Source organism: Pteropus vampyrus, unplaced genomic scaffold (genome assembly GCF_000151845.1).
Source record: "Pteropus vampyrus isolate Shadow unplaced genomic scaffold, Pvam_2.0 Scaffold56, whole genome shotgun sequence".
NCBI classification, from domain to species: domain Eukaryota; kingdom Metazoa; phylum Chordata; class Mammalia; order Chiroptera; family Pteropodidae; genus Pteropus; species Pteropus vampyrus.
In genome coordinates, this window is record NW_011888837.1 from 3979678 (window position 1) to 3997098 (window position 17421).

A 17421-nucleotide genomic window follows, 5' to 3' on the forward strand; every position below is an offset into this window, starting at 1 on the left:
CACTAATCTACTTTCTGTCTCTATAGATTTGATTACCTTGGACATTTTATATAAATGGAATCATATAATATGTGACTTTTGTGTTTGGCTTCTTTACTTAGCATAACTTCTCAAGGTTCATACACGTTGTAACATATATTAGTATTTCGTCCCTTTTTATGGCTGAATTATATTCCATAGTATGGATATACCACATTTTGTTTATCCAGTCATTAGTCGATAGATATCTATTTATTTATATACCCATTTATAGTCTTGTTACGAATAATGCTGCTATGAACATTTGCGTACCAGTTTTTGTGTGGATATATGTTTTATACCTAGGAATGCAATTGTTGGGTCATGTGTAACTCCGTTTAACCTTTTGAGAAATTGCCAAACTTTTCCACAGAGGCTATTCCGTTTTACATACCCACCAGCCGTGTATGAAAGTCCAGCTTTCCTTGCCAACACTTTTATTGTCCTTTTTTTTCTTTTATGGCCATCCTAGTGAGAATAACTTGGTATCTCATTGAGGTTTTGATTTGCATTTCCCTAATGACAGTGATGTTAAGCATCTTTTCATGTGTTGTTGATCATTTGTATACCATTTTTAGAGAAATGTCAGTTCAAATCCTTTGCCCATTTTTAAATGGGTTACCTGTCTTTTTATTAATGAACTGTGTATGTATTCTGGGTACAAGTCCCTTATCAGGTTTTTGATTTGTGAATATTTTCTCCCATCTTGGGAGTTTTGTCATATTATTTTCTTGATAGTGTCCTTTGAAGCACAAAAGTTCTTATTTTTACTATTTATTTATTATTTTTTTAAAATTATTATTATTTATGCCTACAGCACCTGGTCTTCCTAGGTAGTCTCCCATCCAAGTACTAACCAGGCCCGACTCTGCTTAGCTTCCAAGATCAGACGGGATTAGGCTTGTTCAGGGTGGCATGGCCATAGACCATGGACCCGTGGCTCCACTGGGGCGTGAACCCAGGACTCTTCTGCATGTAAAGCAGACGTGCTAACTGTTACACTATGGAACCACGTCCACAAATGTTTTTTTTTTTTTTTGACAAAATTCAGTTTATCTATTTGATTTCTTGCTTATGCTTTTGGTGTCATAGCTAAGAAATCATTGCCTGATTCAATTTTGAAGATTTCTGTCTGTTTTCTTCTAAGAGTTTTATAGCCTTAACTCCTTATATTTAGATATTATATCCATTTTGAGTTAATTTTTGCATATGATTTGAAGTAGGGATCCAATTTCTTTCTTTTACATGTAGGTATCTAGTTATCATAGCATTATTTGTTGGGACTATGCCTTCCCCATTGAATCATTTTTGTATCCTTATCAAGAATCAATTGAAATAAAAGTTGGGCTTTAATTTTAGACTCTATTCTACTGGTCTATATGATTATCTCTATGCTAGTGCCACATAGTCTTGATTATTGTAATTTTATGGTAAGTTTGAAATTGAGAAATGTGAGTTCTTCAACTTTGTTTTTCTTTTTCAAGATTGTTTTGGCTACTCTGGATCCTTTGCATTCCCACAGAAATTTTATGACCAGCTTGTCAGTTCCTGAAAAAATGACAACTAGGATTTTTATATGGATATGTGAATCTGTAAATCAAGTTGGGATATATTACCATCTTAACAATATTACATCTTCCTATTCATGAACACAATGCCTTTTCTTTACTTGAATTTTGGCTTTCTTATAGTGAGCATGTTATCCTTCAACTTTGCTTAATTTATGTACTAGTTCAAATAGTTTTTTAGTTAACTAGGATTTTCTACTTAAAAGAATGTCATCTGTGAATAGGTGTAGTTTTATGTCTTCTTTCTAATCTGTATGCCTTTCATTTCCTTTTCTTGCCTAAATGCTCTAGCTAGAACCTCTAATTCAGTGTTGGATAAAGGTCGCTGGAGAGGACATTACTGTCTTGTTTCTGATCTTAGGGAGAAAGCATTCAGTCTTTCACCATTCCGTTTTCATAGATTCCCTTTCTCATTTCAAGGAAGTTCCCTTCTATTCCTAGTTTCTCAATAGTTTTTTTAAAGATGTCCCTCAAAATTTCTCAAAAACAAAATAGATAAATAATAAAAAACCAGTTCATTTGAGATTTACATCCTCTCATTGTAACCGTTGTCTCTCATCTTTGCTTTCATCTATCACTTCTAATCATTTCTTCATATTCACTTAATCTTTGTGATTTGTATCTCATTTTTGTTTTCCACTCTAAATGCCATCATCATTATGCTTTCAAAATTTGTTTATCAATGACTACAAAATATACTTCCTAATATTATAAAGAGTACATATTTACCATAAGATTTTTTAATTTTTTTATAAAATAAAGTATGCAGCAAGGAAGCAAACTGTAATAGTCCAACTAGAGATAACACTGTTATGGTATCACAAAACATATATAAACATATACATACCCATAAAATTCCTGGGTCATACTAATTATGTTTGTTTTAAAGTTGGATTTATTTTACAAATTTATAAGATTTTTTAAAAGTACTTAAGCACACATGAATGTATATTTATTTTTTGCTAGATGAGATCATTCTGTACATTAATTTTTTTATTCAGTATTTTTCTACTGGCATTGAATCAAGGATGTTTTCATTACCATATCATTAACCATTCTTTGAAATTTTTTATTGCTGCTATGTGCAGATTTATCATTTTTTTATTGGACATTTAGGTTGCCTCTAATTTTTTACTTTTGCAAATCTTTGTGTTCTTTATAGTTACATTCTGATATTTTCTTAGGATAAAATTTTAGAAATGGAATTAATGTTTGATACAGTGTTGCAATATAACTGTCTAAAACTTGTAATAACAATTCACACTCTAGCAGTGTATAAATATAATTTCTTTTTTTCAGTTCGGATTCTGAAATAATAGGTTATGCTTTGGACACACTCTTTAATATAATATCTAATGATGAAGAAGAAGAAGTAGGTAAGTTTCTTTTACTGTGTTTTTTGTATAAAATTAACTGGATTGTGCCAGTTTTGCTAGCTTTAAAGTTTAGTATATTTAACAAATTTATAAGTATCTTTTTCTTTTTTCTTTTTTTTTTTAATCAGTAAAGACACAAGCTTAGTTCTAGAAAAGTAACTTTAATATGATTGCTTTCTATGTAATTTGAAGATGGAATTAGAGTCTTCTTTATTACAAAATATTTATCTCTATTTGTATTTGGTTTTAGTTAAGCTGTATAAATATTAGTAATCTCTGGATTAAATAATCATTTCTGGCTATTGATTGAAAATCACATTATTTAAATGTTATCTGGTGAAGTTAGAGAGTTTTTTCCTAGTAAGTACTGAACACTTTTAACATAGGACTCATGTTAATTTATAAAGAGCAAAAATTTATTAAAATTAGAAAATATTTTTTACATTAAATGTTTAGTGCAAAACGATGAATCAGTTTGAAATCCACACATTTCTTTTGTACATCCTTCTTTTTTTGTTTCAAATTACTTGTATAGTCTTGTCATTTAATTTATTTTGTTAGTATGTGAGATACTCGATAGAAGTCTATATACATTTTGTTCTGTATGTTGTAAAAACATGCATTGAGTAACATTTCACAATGCTATTGAAGAGTATTCTTCATTATATTGGCTGTTGCAATAGGATGTAGAGGGTTTTTCATTATTCTAGATTATTAGAAGGATGGACATGTTCATGCATTTTATAAGCCTAATTTAGAACTGAAGTTACAGGATCTTTCAAAATTCTGAGTAGACAAGTCATAAAGAAATGTAGATGAAATTGATATGCAATGATGTTTTTAAAGTAAAAGTAGTACAGAAATATATGTAGATATTAACTTCACAGAATACCAATAATAGGAACATTTGAAACTGGATTGTGCTGAATAGCCAGTTTCTTAAGACTTAAATATCGTTTTTCTTAAATGTTTATTTCTCTTGATATCTAGCTTACAACTTAACTTTATTAATTTCTCAGGTCTGAAAAACCTTTAGTGAACAGAATTTGGTACCCATGAGAAAAGAAGCTGTCAGTCACAATACTTAAACACAACAGAAAACACTTTGAAGGAAAAGATACTTATTTTGTCTAGTTATTTCTCAGATAAGAAAATTAGATGCAACACACTTGTTATTTGTTATTCAGACTTATTTTTTGGGCATTTCAGATTAGAAGTTTAGCTCTTTTTCTAGTTAGTTTATAGTGGTTGATTTTTATGTTTTAAAAAATTGCGGCAGCAATAATTTATAGTTAGTTGATTTGGGTATAAATTTATAATATAATTATTTTCAGAGTCCAGTGTTTTGTTTCTTTTTCTGAATTTGCACTCTTTATTTTTAATTCAGCATCTCAAAATGATCCTTTGGATAAAACAGGATAAACGATTCTTTGGCAAAATAGTTACTAGAGTCACTTTTTCTAGGGAAGATTAAAATAGGAACTTAAACTTTCATCAAAAAGTAATTCTTAGCTGACATAATGAACTTCGTTTTAGAGTTCTTTACCTGGAGATATTTTATAACCCTTTAATTTATTGATAAATCTGTCTCATAATTCCGAACATACAGCATATGCTATATCGCTTTTGGGATGTCTCAGGTATTTGAATAAAACGAATATGAGTCCTGTCTTCCAAAATATTATATTGCTTGACATTTTTAAGCTCTTATTTATTTTATTGTGAATCCTACTACATAAGAAACTGTTTTTTTATCACCCATTTTTTATTATTTATTTGCTTATTTATTTATTTTTATCTACCTTTTCAGATGATGTTGAAGGTAAAAGATTGCATTTACATATGCATGATGCTTTTAGGCATAATTTCTGATAATATAAAAGGACACTGTCAAGTGATATTTCTTTTGGCTGGTAAAAAATCTTGAGATTTGTTTCACTGTATAAGAATTAATTAAAGAGGAATATCTGATATTCTTATATTGCTTTTTTTCTATGACTACTAAATCTTTTTATTGTCTAGAACACAAAATATTCTAGTGTATCTTTTAATAAAGCTATTTCCGTTAGAACAGTCCATTTGAATTACTTTGTGTACTTCCTGGAACATTTTGAGGCATTTTGTTTAAAATAATATTTGAATATGTATACAGAAGTATGTATACATATGAATTTTACCTGTATTCAGTAAGAACTGGAAAGTATCCCAGTTCAGAGAATACTTTTATGTTGATATTGTCCCTTTAAAATAATGCATGCCCAGTAATGTCTGGTTACTGACATTTTTGATACTAATTTATAGAACTCACCAATACTGTCTTTTTTTCTGGCAGTCTGTTTCAAGTTCCATTTACTTTTAACATTGATATTTCTTTTAACTCATAATTAAAGTAACCAAGTTTGATTTTATTTTGCTTTCTTTTTTCTGAGATCCTTAACTTTTTAAAATAAGGAAGGGAATATCCTTATCTGAAAGAGATTTAAAATGTCACATAACAAAGTTGCCTATACCTAACAAAAACTAACAAAGAATCTAACTTATTGAACCCCTTGTTTGAAAGCAGAAAATAACAGAGCATTATGCCTTTACTTTGTGACAATAAGCTGTTTACTTGTTGGACAGTACAGATCAGTAGTTGTTTCTATTATTGTTTCATCTTAACTTGTATAGAGCATTAAAATTTACAGTGCTTTTATGCCCATTATCTTATGTGATCCTCAGAGCAGCCTGTGAGGTAGGTGATATTTTTCTGTTTTCTAAAAATGGAAGCCCAGAGACCATGTAACATATTGTATCATCAAGTAAGTAGGATAACAGTATTTTTTTATATATATATTCTTTTTCTTTCTCTTTTGTATTCCATGATTTCTGATTTAATAAATTTTGGCCATTTTTCTAACTAGAGTCTTTATTAAATCTCATAATTTACATAACTAGTTCATAGAGGATGCAGACAAATGTTAAAAAATATAGGTGTACTTGTTTAACTGATTAACCACAGTGTAAAAGATTTCTTGATACTCTCTCACTCTGAATTAGAACTACTTTTATTAGAATATCTCTTTCTATAAAATAGTTTTGTCCTCCATAATATGGGTTATGAACTTGATATGGAGTTCAGAAGAGAACATCCATTTTTCCCCATTACTTTACAAGTTTTTGAATAGTATTTATACCTTTGGAAAAAAATTCAACTGTAAATACACTTGAAAAATAACTGTATATATACGTATTTGGTTAAAAGCCAATCATGTAAATAGGACTGAAATGTTGCCAGAAGTATATAAGGACAATCATGTAAATAGGACTGAAATGTTGCCAGAAGTATATAAGGACTTTTAAAAAGCAGTCTTTAATTTTATATACCTGTCCTAGGTTTATTTTCACTCTAGGTAACAAAGGCCTATTTTGTTTTTATTTTTTCATTTGTCTTACAATAAAGGGTCATTTACTTTTACAGGTTATAATAAATATAGCATGTAGTCATTTATAGTAGTTTTAGCTTAATACACTGCTACACCAAATAGCTTAGTATATTACTTTAATTGCTTAGCTAATTTTTGCAGAACTCTACATTAAACTTTGGAAATGCTATCTTATGATAGAACTTAAAGAAGTAGAGTTTATTTCACAAACAGCTTTTTAAAATTAACAATATTAAACCAGAAAGAACCTTGGAACAGGATCATATTTTATTAGTTCATTTCAAAACATAAATCTTTATCATATACTGTTAAGGTACAGTATTTTATATAGTATAGCTAAAGAATAAATCAGATGTATTAACTCTAGTTGCTAAGTCATTTAGCTTGTGCTTAATACAGATATTGAATTAAACTTTTTCTTGGGTTAAGCTTGCATTCCTTGAAGTGTAGCTCTAGTCCAGAGTACTCTGTATTAAAATGGGTCCATAGTTAAATAAGCAAAACATACTATATTGCCCTCTGAAGCATCACAAAATTTACCCTAGTATAGTAAGTGCTGAGAATCCTGCAGTAAAGAAACCTATTCGTCTTTGTTCAATCCAAATACATTTGTGCACAGATGCTTGCTTTCCTCAGATACGTATTAACATGCCACACTATCTTGCATTTTGAGAAATACTAACCAAGGGTAAAATCCCCAGCTTAGTTATTTGCATTTATCCACATAAATATTTCAGCATTTTAAAATAATTTTGTAGAGAGTCCATCAAGTCTGTATGTATATGCTTTTTTTTTCCCCATTACTTTACAAGTTTTAATATTCTTCCAAATGTCAATGACTTTTATTTTGAGCTTTTTTCCAGTGGTTACAACCTTTTGGCCCAAGGAAATTGTCTTATAAACAGAATTGTTTGGCCCACTTAGTATTTTAAATAAATAAGTTGCGAGTATTACAAATTGGGAGCTTTCACATCAGGTTTTGGATTTTAGCCTTCTCTTTTTAAAAACTCTTTTGCATCTTTTAAAAATGGGAAGACTGATGACAACTGGGCCTGCATTCCCACATGGCAGCAGTCAGCTGGAGCTGAGTGACTGCTGCTTCCCTTTGGCAGAGCATATACTCTCCATGCTCCCTATTGTCTTCCACCCAGCCTGCTCCACTCACATACATTACTGGCCTGCCCCTATAGTTGAATTTATATTCTCTACTATATTCTTACCCTCAAATAAAAACTATTATATAATAAATTATATTTCAGAAGCATTGTTTTAATTATATACTAAAGTGTTGGCTCATGTAACAAATGTGAATATATGCGAATGGAAAGGAACCCTACAAAGCATCTACAATTAGGTCATTGCATTTCTGTAATCTTAATTTCTAGAGGGAGACGATAAGTTACATACATGCTATTCGCTTCATAAGTGTTCCCAATAGGCCACTTTTCATACAGTTTTCTTTATCTGCTTTTTATCTATAGAATTTCATTAGAATTTGTCTAGATATTTGTTCCTGGTACCATCTCCCACATATCTGTGGTTTGTTAGGGTTCTGGGGTATCTTAAAACAAGATAGGCTCATTAGCCCACTGAATCTTATATTTTGTTGGATACTTGACATTTACTATATCATGGGAATCAGGGCTTCTGTTCAGAGCTTATTCCAAAAAGGGAGATTTTCAAAAGATTTTTCAGCTCCCAAGTTCCCATACCTTTTATAATTTATTTGTAATCTCCCTTTCCGTGATCATGTCAACTTTTAAAAAATGAGAAGAGTATGTATAGTTCTTGCTACTTACCTGGTTTGACTTTTTTTTTAGCTCTACTGATAAATTCACCTTTGACTTTGAAAATCACAATTGACTGTGCAAATTTTTACTTTGAGGTATGTGAATAATTAGGGCACAGAATTTTATCAGCTCCCAGAGGAATAACAGGAAATCCTTTAAGTAGATCCATGATAGCAAATGTCCCTTGAGTCCACTCTAGTTATATTTATTAGGCGTCCTCATGATTAATATTAAGCCTTGGTAGCATCAAACTTCCGCCACCTTAATGTAGTACCCTCTGTGTATCAATGAGTGTGCAGTAACATGATGTTTGCTTTCAAGTGTAGTTTTTTTCATCCCTTCATCTCCTCCTCTACTTGTTTTTCCTGAAGTGGAAATAGTAACTGCATCCCTAAACAGTTCTTCTAAAGCTACCATTAATCTAACAAGTCAAACTTAAAGGGTAAAAATGAATAGTTTACTAATGTTTAAAAAAAAAGCAGCAAATTTATTTTTATTTAGTATCCATACAGTCATAAACTCAAATAACTACTTTCCTCGGTAGTTTGCATGAAACACTTGTGTGAAAGAGATAAATAAGGTAAAATATCAATATCAGGACATGTTTCATGTTTCAGAGAATATCATAGGACATACTTTTTTTTTCTTTTTACATCTTTTGCATCTTGGTGATAATACTAATTAATGGTAACCTTACAAGAATCTGAAATCTTTTTGGAATTATCAAAAGAAGATTGTTATGTTTTGCTTAATTTTAAAACTTGATACTATGTATACATATAAAGTTTATGTCTTAAATCTTAAGACTGGTTCTCACCTGAGGACAGTTTGGCCCCTTCCACCATCTAGAGGGCATTTGGCAACATTTAGAGACATTGTTGGTTGTCACAGCTGAAGAGAATTAAAGGAATGCAACTGGCATCTTGTGAATAAAGGCCAGGGTTGGTGCTAAATATCCTAAAATGCCTAGAGAGCCTTTCACGATAATACCAATGTCAGTAGTTCCAGGGTTGAGAAATCCTGTCTTAGGAATGATGATGATAAAGTTAATGATGTTACTATTTATTAAGCATTTATTATTTACCAAGAACCGTGCTAGACGTTTTACTTATTTTGAATCCTCAAAGAAAATTCTGTGTGAAAGGTATTATCTTCATTTTACAAATAAGAAAACTGAGGTTTGATATAGTGAGGCTATCTGCCCAAAATAATATGACTGCTAAGTGATTGACTACAGGTTATGGATTTAATTGGTCTGACTCAAAAACCCTTGTGAGCTCCTTCCATTATATATACTGTATTGTCTCTCAGGAAAGTATTTGACTGTTCCACACTCTAATCATTCTGTACATAAACCAAAATTTCATCTACTTGTGTTAGCGATGTTACTTCATTTCTGGATCATATTAAGTTCAGAAATAAACACTTGACCTACCATTTTATTTGACAGGTAATCATTCCTTTCACCTTGAAACACTTCCTTCACTTATTTCTCATACTCCACAGTCCCCTGATTTTCTTCGTCTCACTGGACTACTCTTTCTTTGTCTCCTTTGCTGTTTTCTTTCTTAGAATGTCCCAGGGCACAGGTTTCTTTCCTTCTCCATTCTTTCTCTTGATGATCCACCCAGGCTTGTGATTTCAAATATCGTTTATATGCTTAGCACTGTCAAATATATATATCCAACCCAGACTTCTCCAATAAAGTTCATAATTGTATATTCAAATACTTATGTGATATCTCCACTTGGATTTCTTCCCCTCCCCCACAGCTTTATTGAAGTATAATTGAAATATAATAACTGTACATATTTAAATGTACAATTTTGTAAGTTTTGACCTATATATAAACCCCTTAAACCATTACCACTACCACCAAAATAATGAATATATTTAAGTTTTCTTGTGCTTATGTATTTGTAATCTGTCTCTCCTCCTAATCCCCATTCAAATACATATCTGCTTTTGTCACTGTAGATTACTTTGCATTTTTCTAGAATTTTATATAAATGGAATCATATAGTACATACTTTTATTTTTTTGATCTGGCTTTTTTCAGCTTAATTATTTTGATTTTCAAATAGTTCCTTTTTATTGTTGAATAATATTCTGTTATATGAATATACAATTTGTTACTCCATTCCCCTATTGGTGGCCATTTGGCTTGTTTACAGTTTTAGCTGTTAGAAGTAAAGCTTCTATAAACATTCATGTACAAGTCTTTGGACATATATGTTTTCATTTCTCTTGAGTAAATATCTAGGAATAGAATAGTTAAGTGATAATAGTAGGTGTATGTTTACCTTTATAAGAAACTGCCAATCCATTTTTCTTTTTTGTTTTATTTATTGCCAATCCATTTTTCAGAGTAGTTGTACTATTTTACATTACCATTGTTTATGTGCGAGAATTCCAGTTCCTCCACCTTCTCTCTAGTACCTGGTAATGGTCAGTCTTTTTAATAATGAATAATGATATTAAGCAACTTTTCATGTGATTATTTGCCATCCATATATCTTTGGTGAAATGTTTAATCACGTCTTTTGTCTATTTTTTACTAGATTGTGTCTTTTTATACTTAAATTGTAACAGTTCTTTATATATTCTATATACAAGTCCTTTGTGATATGTATTTCACAAATATTTTCTCTCAGCCTATGACTTGCCTTTTATGTTCTCTAACATTGTATTTTGAAGAGCAAAAATTTTAACTTTTGATTAAGTCCAATGTATTGATTTTTTGATTTTATAATTTAGGCTTTTTGTTTCCTATTTATGAAATCTTTGCCAAACCTAAAATCACCAAGTTTCCTCCTATGATTTCTTTTAAAAGTTTTATAGTTTTAACTCTTATGTTTAGATCTAAGGTCCATTTCTAGTTTTACATTTAGATCTATGATCCATTTTGAGCTAATAGATCTATTTTTGGACTTTCTATTCTGTTGGTCTATATTTCTGTCCTTTCGTCTATGTGACACTGTCTTGATTAATGTAGCTTTATAATAAACCTTAAAATCATGTAATGTAAGTCCTCCAACTTTTTCAGTCCTGTTCTTTTTCAAAATTGTTTTGGCTCTTTTAGGTTCTTTGTATTCCCCTATCAATTTTAGAATCAGTTTATCAATTTCTACAAAAAAACTGACTTGAGATTTTGATTGGGATTCTGTTGAATCTGTAGATTGAACTGGAGAAAATTAACATCTTAACAATATTGTGCTTTCTAATACAAGAACACAGTACACAGATGTATATTTATTTAGGTCTTTAATTTCCTTCAGCACAGTTCTGAAGTTTGTCAAATGTATCCCTAAATCCTGAATATTTTTGGTGCTGCTTTAAGTGGTACTTTTTAAAAATTTCAGCCTCTTAATTGTTCATTGCCAGTATACAGAAATGCAATTAATTTTGTATATTGACCTTTTATTCCACAATTTTGCTAACCCACTTGTCCTAATAATAGATTCTATAGAATTTTCTATATAGACAAACATGTCGTGTAAATAAAGACAGTTTTACTTCTTCCTTTCCAATCAGTATATCTTTTATTTCTCCAGTAGTGTTGACTGGAAGTGGTTAAAGTGGTTATTCTTGCTTCTTTCCTGATCTTAAGTGGAATGCATTCAGTTTTTCACCATTAAGTATTTTAGCTATAAGTTTTTGTAGATATCCTTTATTATTCAATCTTGTGACTTTGAATATCATCTCTGTGTTTACCATTATAATGTATATATCCAACCCACAACTCTCCACTGACATTTATGCTTGTACTTATCCAACTGCTTACTTGATATCTCCTCTCAGATTTTTATAAGGTGTCTCAGACTTAACAACAAAATTAAATTTCTTATTCTCTCTGTATTCTCAAATTGCTTCTCCTGCAGGATTTCTCATCTCAGTAAATGGCAACTCTTCAATTCTTCAGGCCAAAACCTTGGAATCACTCTTATTTTTATTTATTTATTTATTTATTTGGCTTCTCACACCCCTCTATGTAATATCAGCAAATCTTGTTCCATTTTCATAAAAATTATGACTGTTGAAGTCTAAGTCCCCTTCACCGTTTAACCTTGATTATTGCCTCCTACTCTGTCTCCCATTTTCCCTTGTTCTTTAACATTCTATACTCAGCACAGCAGCCAGAGTTATTCTTTTAAAACTAAAGTATTTTTTGTTTAGTAAATGTAGTTTTAAGATTCAGAAACAGTGAATTCTTTTACTGGTACAGGAAATGATAAGAGAAATATTTCTTAGAGTTTTTGAAGGATAAACCCAGTATATTTGGGTGCTTAATCAATATTGGAAAACATTTCCTTTCTACTTGTGATCTATTCTTTTTTCTCTTTCCTCTACAAATAATTAGATGGCAGTTTTCACAGTCACTGTTGGATTGCTTTTCTTTTCTTATCATCTGCTGGATTTTTTCCATTTCTAAAGTATATTAATATTAAAATCTGACATTTACAAAAGAACTATTTGAGTGATAATAAATAGGTTTGATCTTGATTGCCAGCTCCATTGGTTTGTCGTCACTGCCTGGAGCAATATGTGGAAAAGAATTCTGATGCTCAGCAGATGCTGTGATCAATTAGCTGTGTCTTGTGTAGGTGAGGAAATAGGAAGTAATATACCTACCATCTCTAAAGTACATTTATAGTATGGGCAGCTTTCAAATAATAATTTGCTTTGGCAGTTGTTGCTTCAGTTTTTAGAGATCCTTCATATTTTTTTTGATAAATACAACAACAAATAGTTTATTGAAACAACAAATAGTTTAATCTAAAGACTTTTAAGCCTTAAGGACAAATATGAAATTTTTTAAAGAATAAATGAGAAATTAAACGTCAAGTTCTGATTTTATTGCCAAATAAATATAGGATATATACATTAATTTTTTTGAAAAAGATACTGGTGACTGGTTTAATTTATAGTTAATATTTTAACACAGTAACACTGACAGTCAGCAAGAACTATATATGTTCAATAATGTTTTCAGGCAAGGAGGTTTTGAGGTTATAATTTACATACACTAAAATTTCCATTTGGGAGTTTTCTAGTCCTGTGTTTTGGGGCAAATGTATACAGTAGTATAACCACAATCACATTTGAGATAGAGTATTTGCATCACCCCAATACGATTTTTTGTACCCTGATTAGAAGTTTAACCTAAAAATGTCCTCGAGAAAACGTGGCAATCTAAATATCTTTTCTTCGAATATCATATTTAAACACCTAAAGAATAAAAATTTGAAATATTGTCATTTCGACAACTTGGATAGATCTTGAGTATTATGCTAAGTGAAATATGTCAGATGGAAAAGAACCATATGATTTCACTCATATCTGGGATATAAAACAAAAACAATAGATGAACAAACAAAACAAGTAAACTCATAGATACAGACAACAGAATGATGGTTACCGCAGGGAGAACAAAAGAGACTAGACTTCAGGTGGTGAGCACACAATAGAGTATACAGCTGCCATAAGTTGTACGCCTGAAATGTATGTAATGTTATTAACCAGTGTTACCCCAATAAATTTAATAATGGCAAATGAATAAAAATTTATTTGAATGACATCAAAAATTATTTTAAGGATATATTTTCCAGCCTAATTGTGATACTACCACAAACCATACTGTTCCAAGAAAATTACCATTTCTGCTTAGCTGCCTCAACAAAAAGAATATTTTTAAATAACATAGCATAATATTGAAGTACTTTTATCTCTGAATATTACAGAAGAAAATTCCACAAGACAGAGTGAGGATTTGGGAAGCCAGTTTACAGAAATTTTCATTAAGCAACAAGAAAATGTCACTCTCCTGTTATCTTTATTAGAGGTAAATAAAGAACCTTGCTATTTTTGTTATTCTTTAATAAGCTTCTTTTGTTATCCTTTTGGGTGAAGCATCATATACATACCTTTTTAAAGTAGTGAAATTTGTTATATCATTGCTAGAGATTCACATGCATGTTTTAAGAACTATATAATCTGTTAAAATGCTGTCTGCTTATTTCCATTTTTACAAAAGATACTGTTTTATCTAGTCAATAACAGTTTAATCAACTTGATCAATTTATATTAACTATTTTCTTTTTATTTAAGTTTGCTAAATTTTTGTTTGTAGCATTTAGTACCATTATTAAGTTGAAAAAATGTTTTTCTTAAAAATGTAAATTACAGGTCTTAAATATTTTAAATTCTTACATTGCAGGAGTTTGATTTCCATGTCCGCTGGCCTGGTGTGAAGCTTCTTACTTCTCTTTTAAAACAGTTAGGGCCTCAGGTGCAGCAGATTATTTTAGTCAGTCCCATGGGTAAGTGACTCATCTTCTTTATATTGTTTTGATTTAAAAGTGAGGCTCATTCCTAAAGAAGGGGACAGAAATGATGTGTTAATAAATTATTTATAATTTGAATCACTTTATATTTTTAATCTGCCAGTATCTTCACATGGTTGTATGTTCTAGGTGTTTCAAGATTGATGGACTTATTAGCGGATTCCAGAGAAGTTATACGAAATGATGTAAGTTAAATTTGAAAAAGAAGCCTAAGGATATGCTTTTTTAGCCCTCTTTGCAAAGGAAATATTTGTTGACCCTTATTCAGAGTCATAAATTAAGTTTGAAGATTGGGGTAATGCTAGTCTTTTAGGTCTTTTTAAGTTATTTAGGAGGCCACATTTTTTTTTGTTTCCTGCCTACCCAGTATTTTTATTTAGACAAATGATTTTGCTATTCACATTTACGCCTTCCACAAGCTTTGTATTTCTTCTATCCTCTTCTGAAACTCTACCTCTGGAAAGAGTAGAGGAAACATTCTCAGACATTGAACTATATAAACTTAACAGCATCACGTTCAGAATCCTCACGTTCATTTGATTGAAATGTATTTCAAAGACGTTTCCTTGTAATCTTTGTTTAACTCTAGAGCATGATTTCCTCTGGAGTTATTTTCCTTTCTGATTTATTTTAATATTTACAGAGAAGTTGAATATTTTGTATTGATGTGATGTTTTGTTGCTTGAACATTTTTCTCTGTTATCTACAACTTGATCAAAACTGTAATACTTCGGACAGCAATTGGAAAATCTTTTTAAAATTAAATTCTAGAGCCAGGAGATCAGATCTAGCTAATTCAGTCTTCATATTTACACTGAGAAGCCCAAGACTCATGGAAACTAAATGATTTGTCCTTTGTCTTATTCATCTTTGTCTTTATGGTACCTGGCCCTGTGCCTTTCTCATCCTGTCATTTGGATTGCTCTTATCCTCACAACTGGTTAGTAGCAAAGCAGAGGAAAAAATTGAAATCCTCTTGACTTCTAGTTTACGTAGACAGATTTTTTTTAGCTTTGTATTTAAAATTTCGTGGTATGTATGTCAGCGCAGTATTTTAAGTGATAAAATAGCATGGTAATATAACTCATGAGAAGGACATTTTTTATTCTTTAATATTCTTTTAAGAATTGTCTTATTTAAATGGGTACCCATCTATTAGGAATTTTGAGTATCTTTCCTTGACTAAAATATTACCGCATATCTTAAACCTAAATTTGTTTTCCTGTTCTTCAATTGGCCTTCGATTTAAGATACCATACAATTAATAAAGAAATTCTTCCTGGATTGCTCTTAATATCATTACCATTTGTTTTTATTTTCAGATATAATTTTTTTTGTTTTGCATAACTGTATTACCTTGGTTCTTAAATATACCATTTCCTTTAACTCACTCTTCTTTTTTAACGCTCCTGACTTTCTCAGTTTTTATTTGAGACAGATAAAATGATTATTTATGTTGTTTTTCATTAAGTGTACTGTTAGAGATTAAGTTATATTTTTGTTGTACATTTTGGATTCTGGTTTTTACATGTTTACAACTATCTTTCCTTCGATTTCAGTAAATTTATTTATTTGACAAATTTATACATTCAGTAAATTTCTGTAAACTGGCTTCCCAAATCCTCATTTATGAGGTATTTTTGTCTATTCTTACTGTCGTAACGTTATGTAATGTTATGTAAACCATAATATACCACAGTTGACACCAGCAACCAGAGGCAACTAACTGGAATCTCTGGAAGTGACTAGGAACTCTGTAACTGCCTGAAACATAACTACTTTTTTTCCCTTCTTTTGTTTCTTTGGCTTTCTTTAGCCTTCTTTAAAAATTTCTTTTCTTTCTTTTTAATCAACTTTATAATTGCACTCAACAACAGTTGTCAACATTGACTAGCCTCCCTGGGAGCATATTGGTAAAGATTTTTAGCTCCGATTTGTTTTATATTTGAAACATTAATTTTGATCTGGACTTAGAGAATTAGTTGGTCATTTATCATAGGTGCACTGACAGTATCATATTTATTTATGTTACTTAATGCTTGAAAATTATCAAGAAATGTTGAGAAAACTCTAGGAAATAACTGCCAGTTCAATTCTAAGTGACAGACTGTATTTCCATTCTTTAATTTTTTGTTTTTTATTATGAGAAGTATAAACTTCTCGTATAGACTGTTTTGTTTTTTACTATGAGAAGTAGAGAGAACACAGACAAACCCACCTCCTAAACATCATTTTGCAAGATTTTGTTATGCTTTCATCATCTATCCCTCGTCTCACCACTGTCCTTTATTTTTGATTGGAGTATTTAAAAGCAATAAAATAATCAATATAATTTCACCATTACATACTTCAGTATACATGCCTAAAATATATTTGCGTTTTCTTATATAACTACAATGCCATTATCACATTTAACAAGTTAACAATGATGTGTTAAGTCCTCAGTTTAAATAAGGTAACTATTCCATATTCATGTTTCCCAGTTGTCTCAAAAATGTCTTTTATAGTTGGTTTCTTCAAATCAGGATCCAGACAGGGTTCTGTCATTAAATTTGGTTGTTATGTCTTTTAACTTATCTGAAGGTCTTGATTAGGTTCCAGTTCACCATTTTGCTATGATACTTCCTCAGTGGTCAGTGCACTTAATTTTGCTATATTTCAGGAAACATGTAATTTCTGTCTCACTTTTAGTGATCAGTGGGTTTGCTTCAGGTGATAACAGCCAGATCTCTCCACTACAAAGCTATCTATCAACCTGACATCAGATTCATCCATTACATATAATCATCCATTAGTGATTATTATCTGAATTCGTTATTCCATTAAGAGTGGCAAAATGATTTCTATAATTTTATCATTATTTCACATTTATTAAGCTGTACTCTTACACAAAGAACTTC

The 17421-nt window shown here is 30.6% G+C and overlaps 1 protein-coding gene and 1 pseudogene across 2 annotated transcripts in view; one reads left to right on the forward strand and one right to left on the reverse strand.

The window, feature by feature from the left end:
* Window positions 1–17421, forward strand: part of USO1 (USO1 vesicle transport factor) — a 67928-nt gene that overhangs the window by 16629 nt on the left and 33878 nt on the right. The window contains exons 4-8 of one of the 2 annotated variants that reach the window (XM_011360552.2): window positions 2886–2962; window positions 4773–4784; window positions 13919–14019; window positions 14395–14497; window positions 14651–14706. In XM_011360552.2, coding sequence (XP_011358854.1) covers window positions 2886–2962; window positions 4773–4784; window positions 13919–14019; window positions 14395–14497; window positions 14651–14706 — 349 coding nt within the window. The remainder of the gene's footprint in view (window positions 1–2885; window positions 2963–4772; window positions 4785–13918; window positions 14020–14394; window positions 14498–14650; window positions 14707–17421) is intronic. The other variant, XM_011360554.2, reaches the window with a different exon arrangement.
* Window positions 827–945, reverse strand: LOC111740003 (annotated as a pseudogene).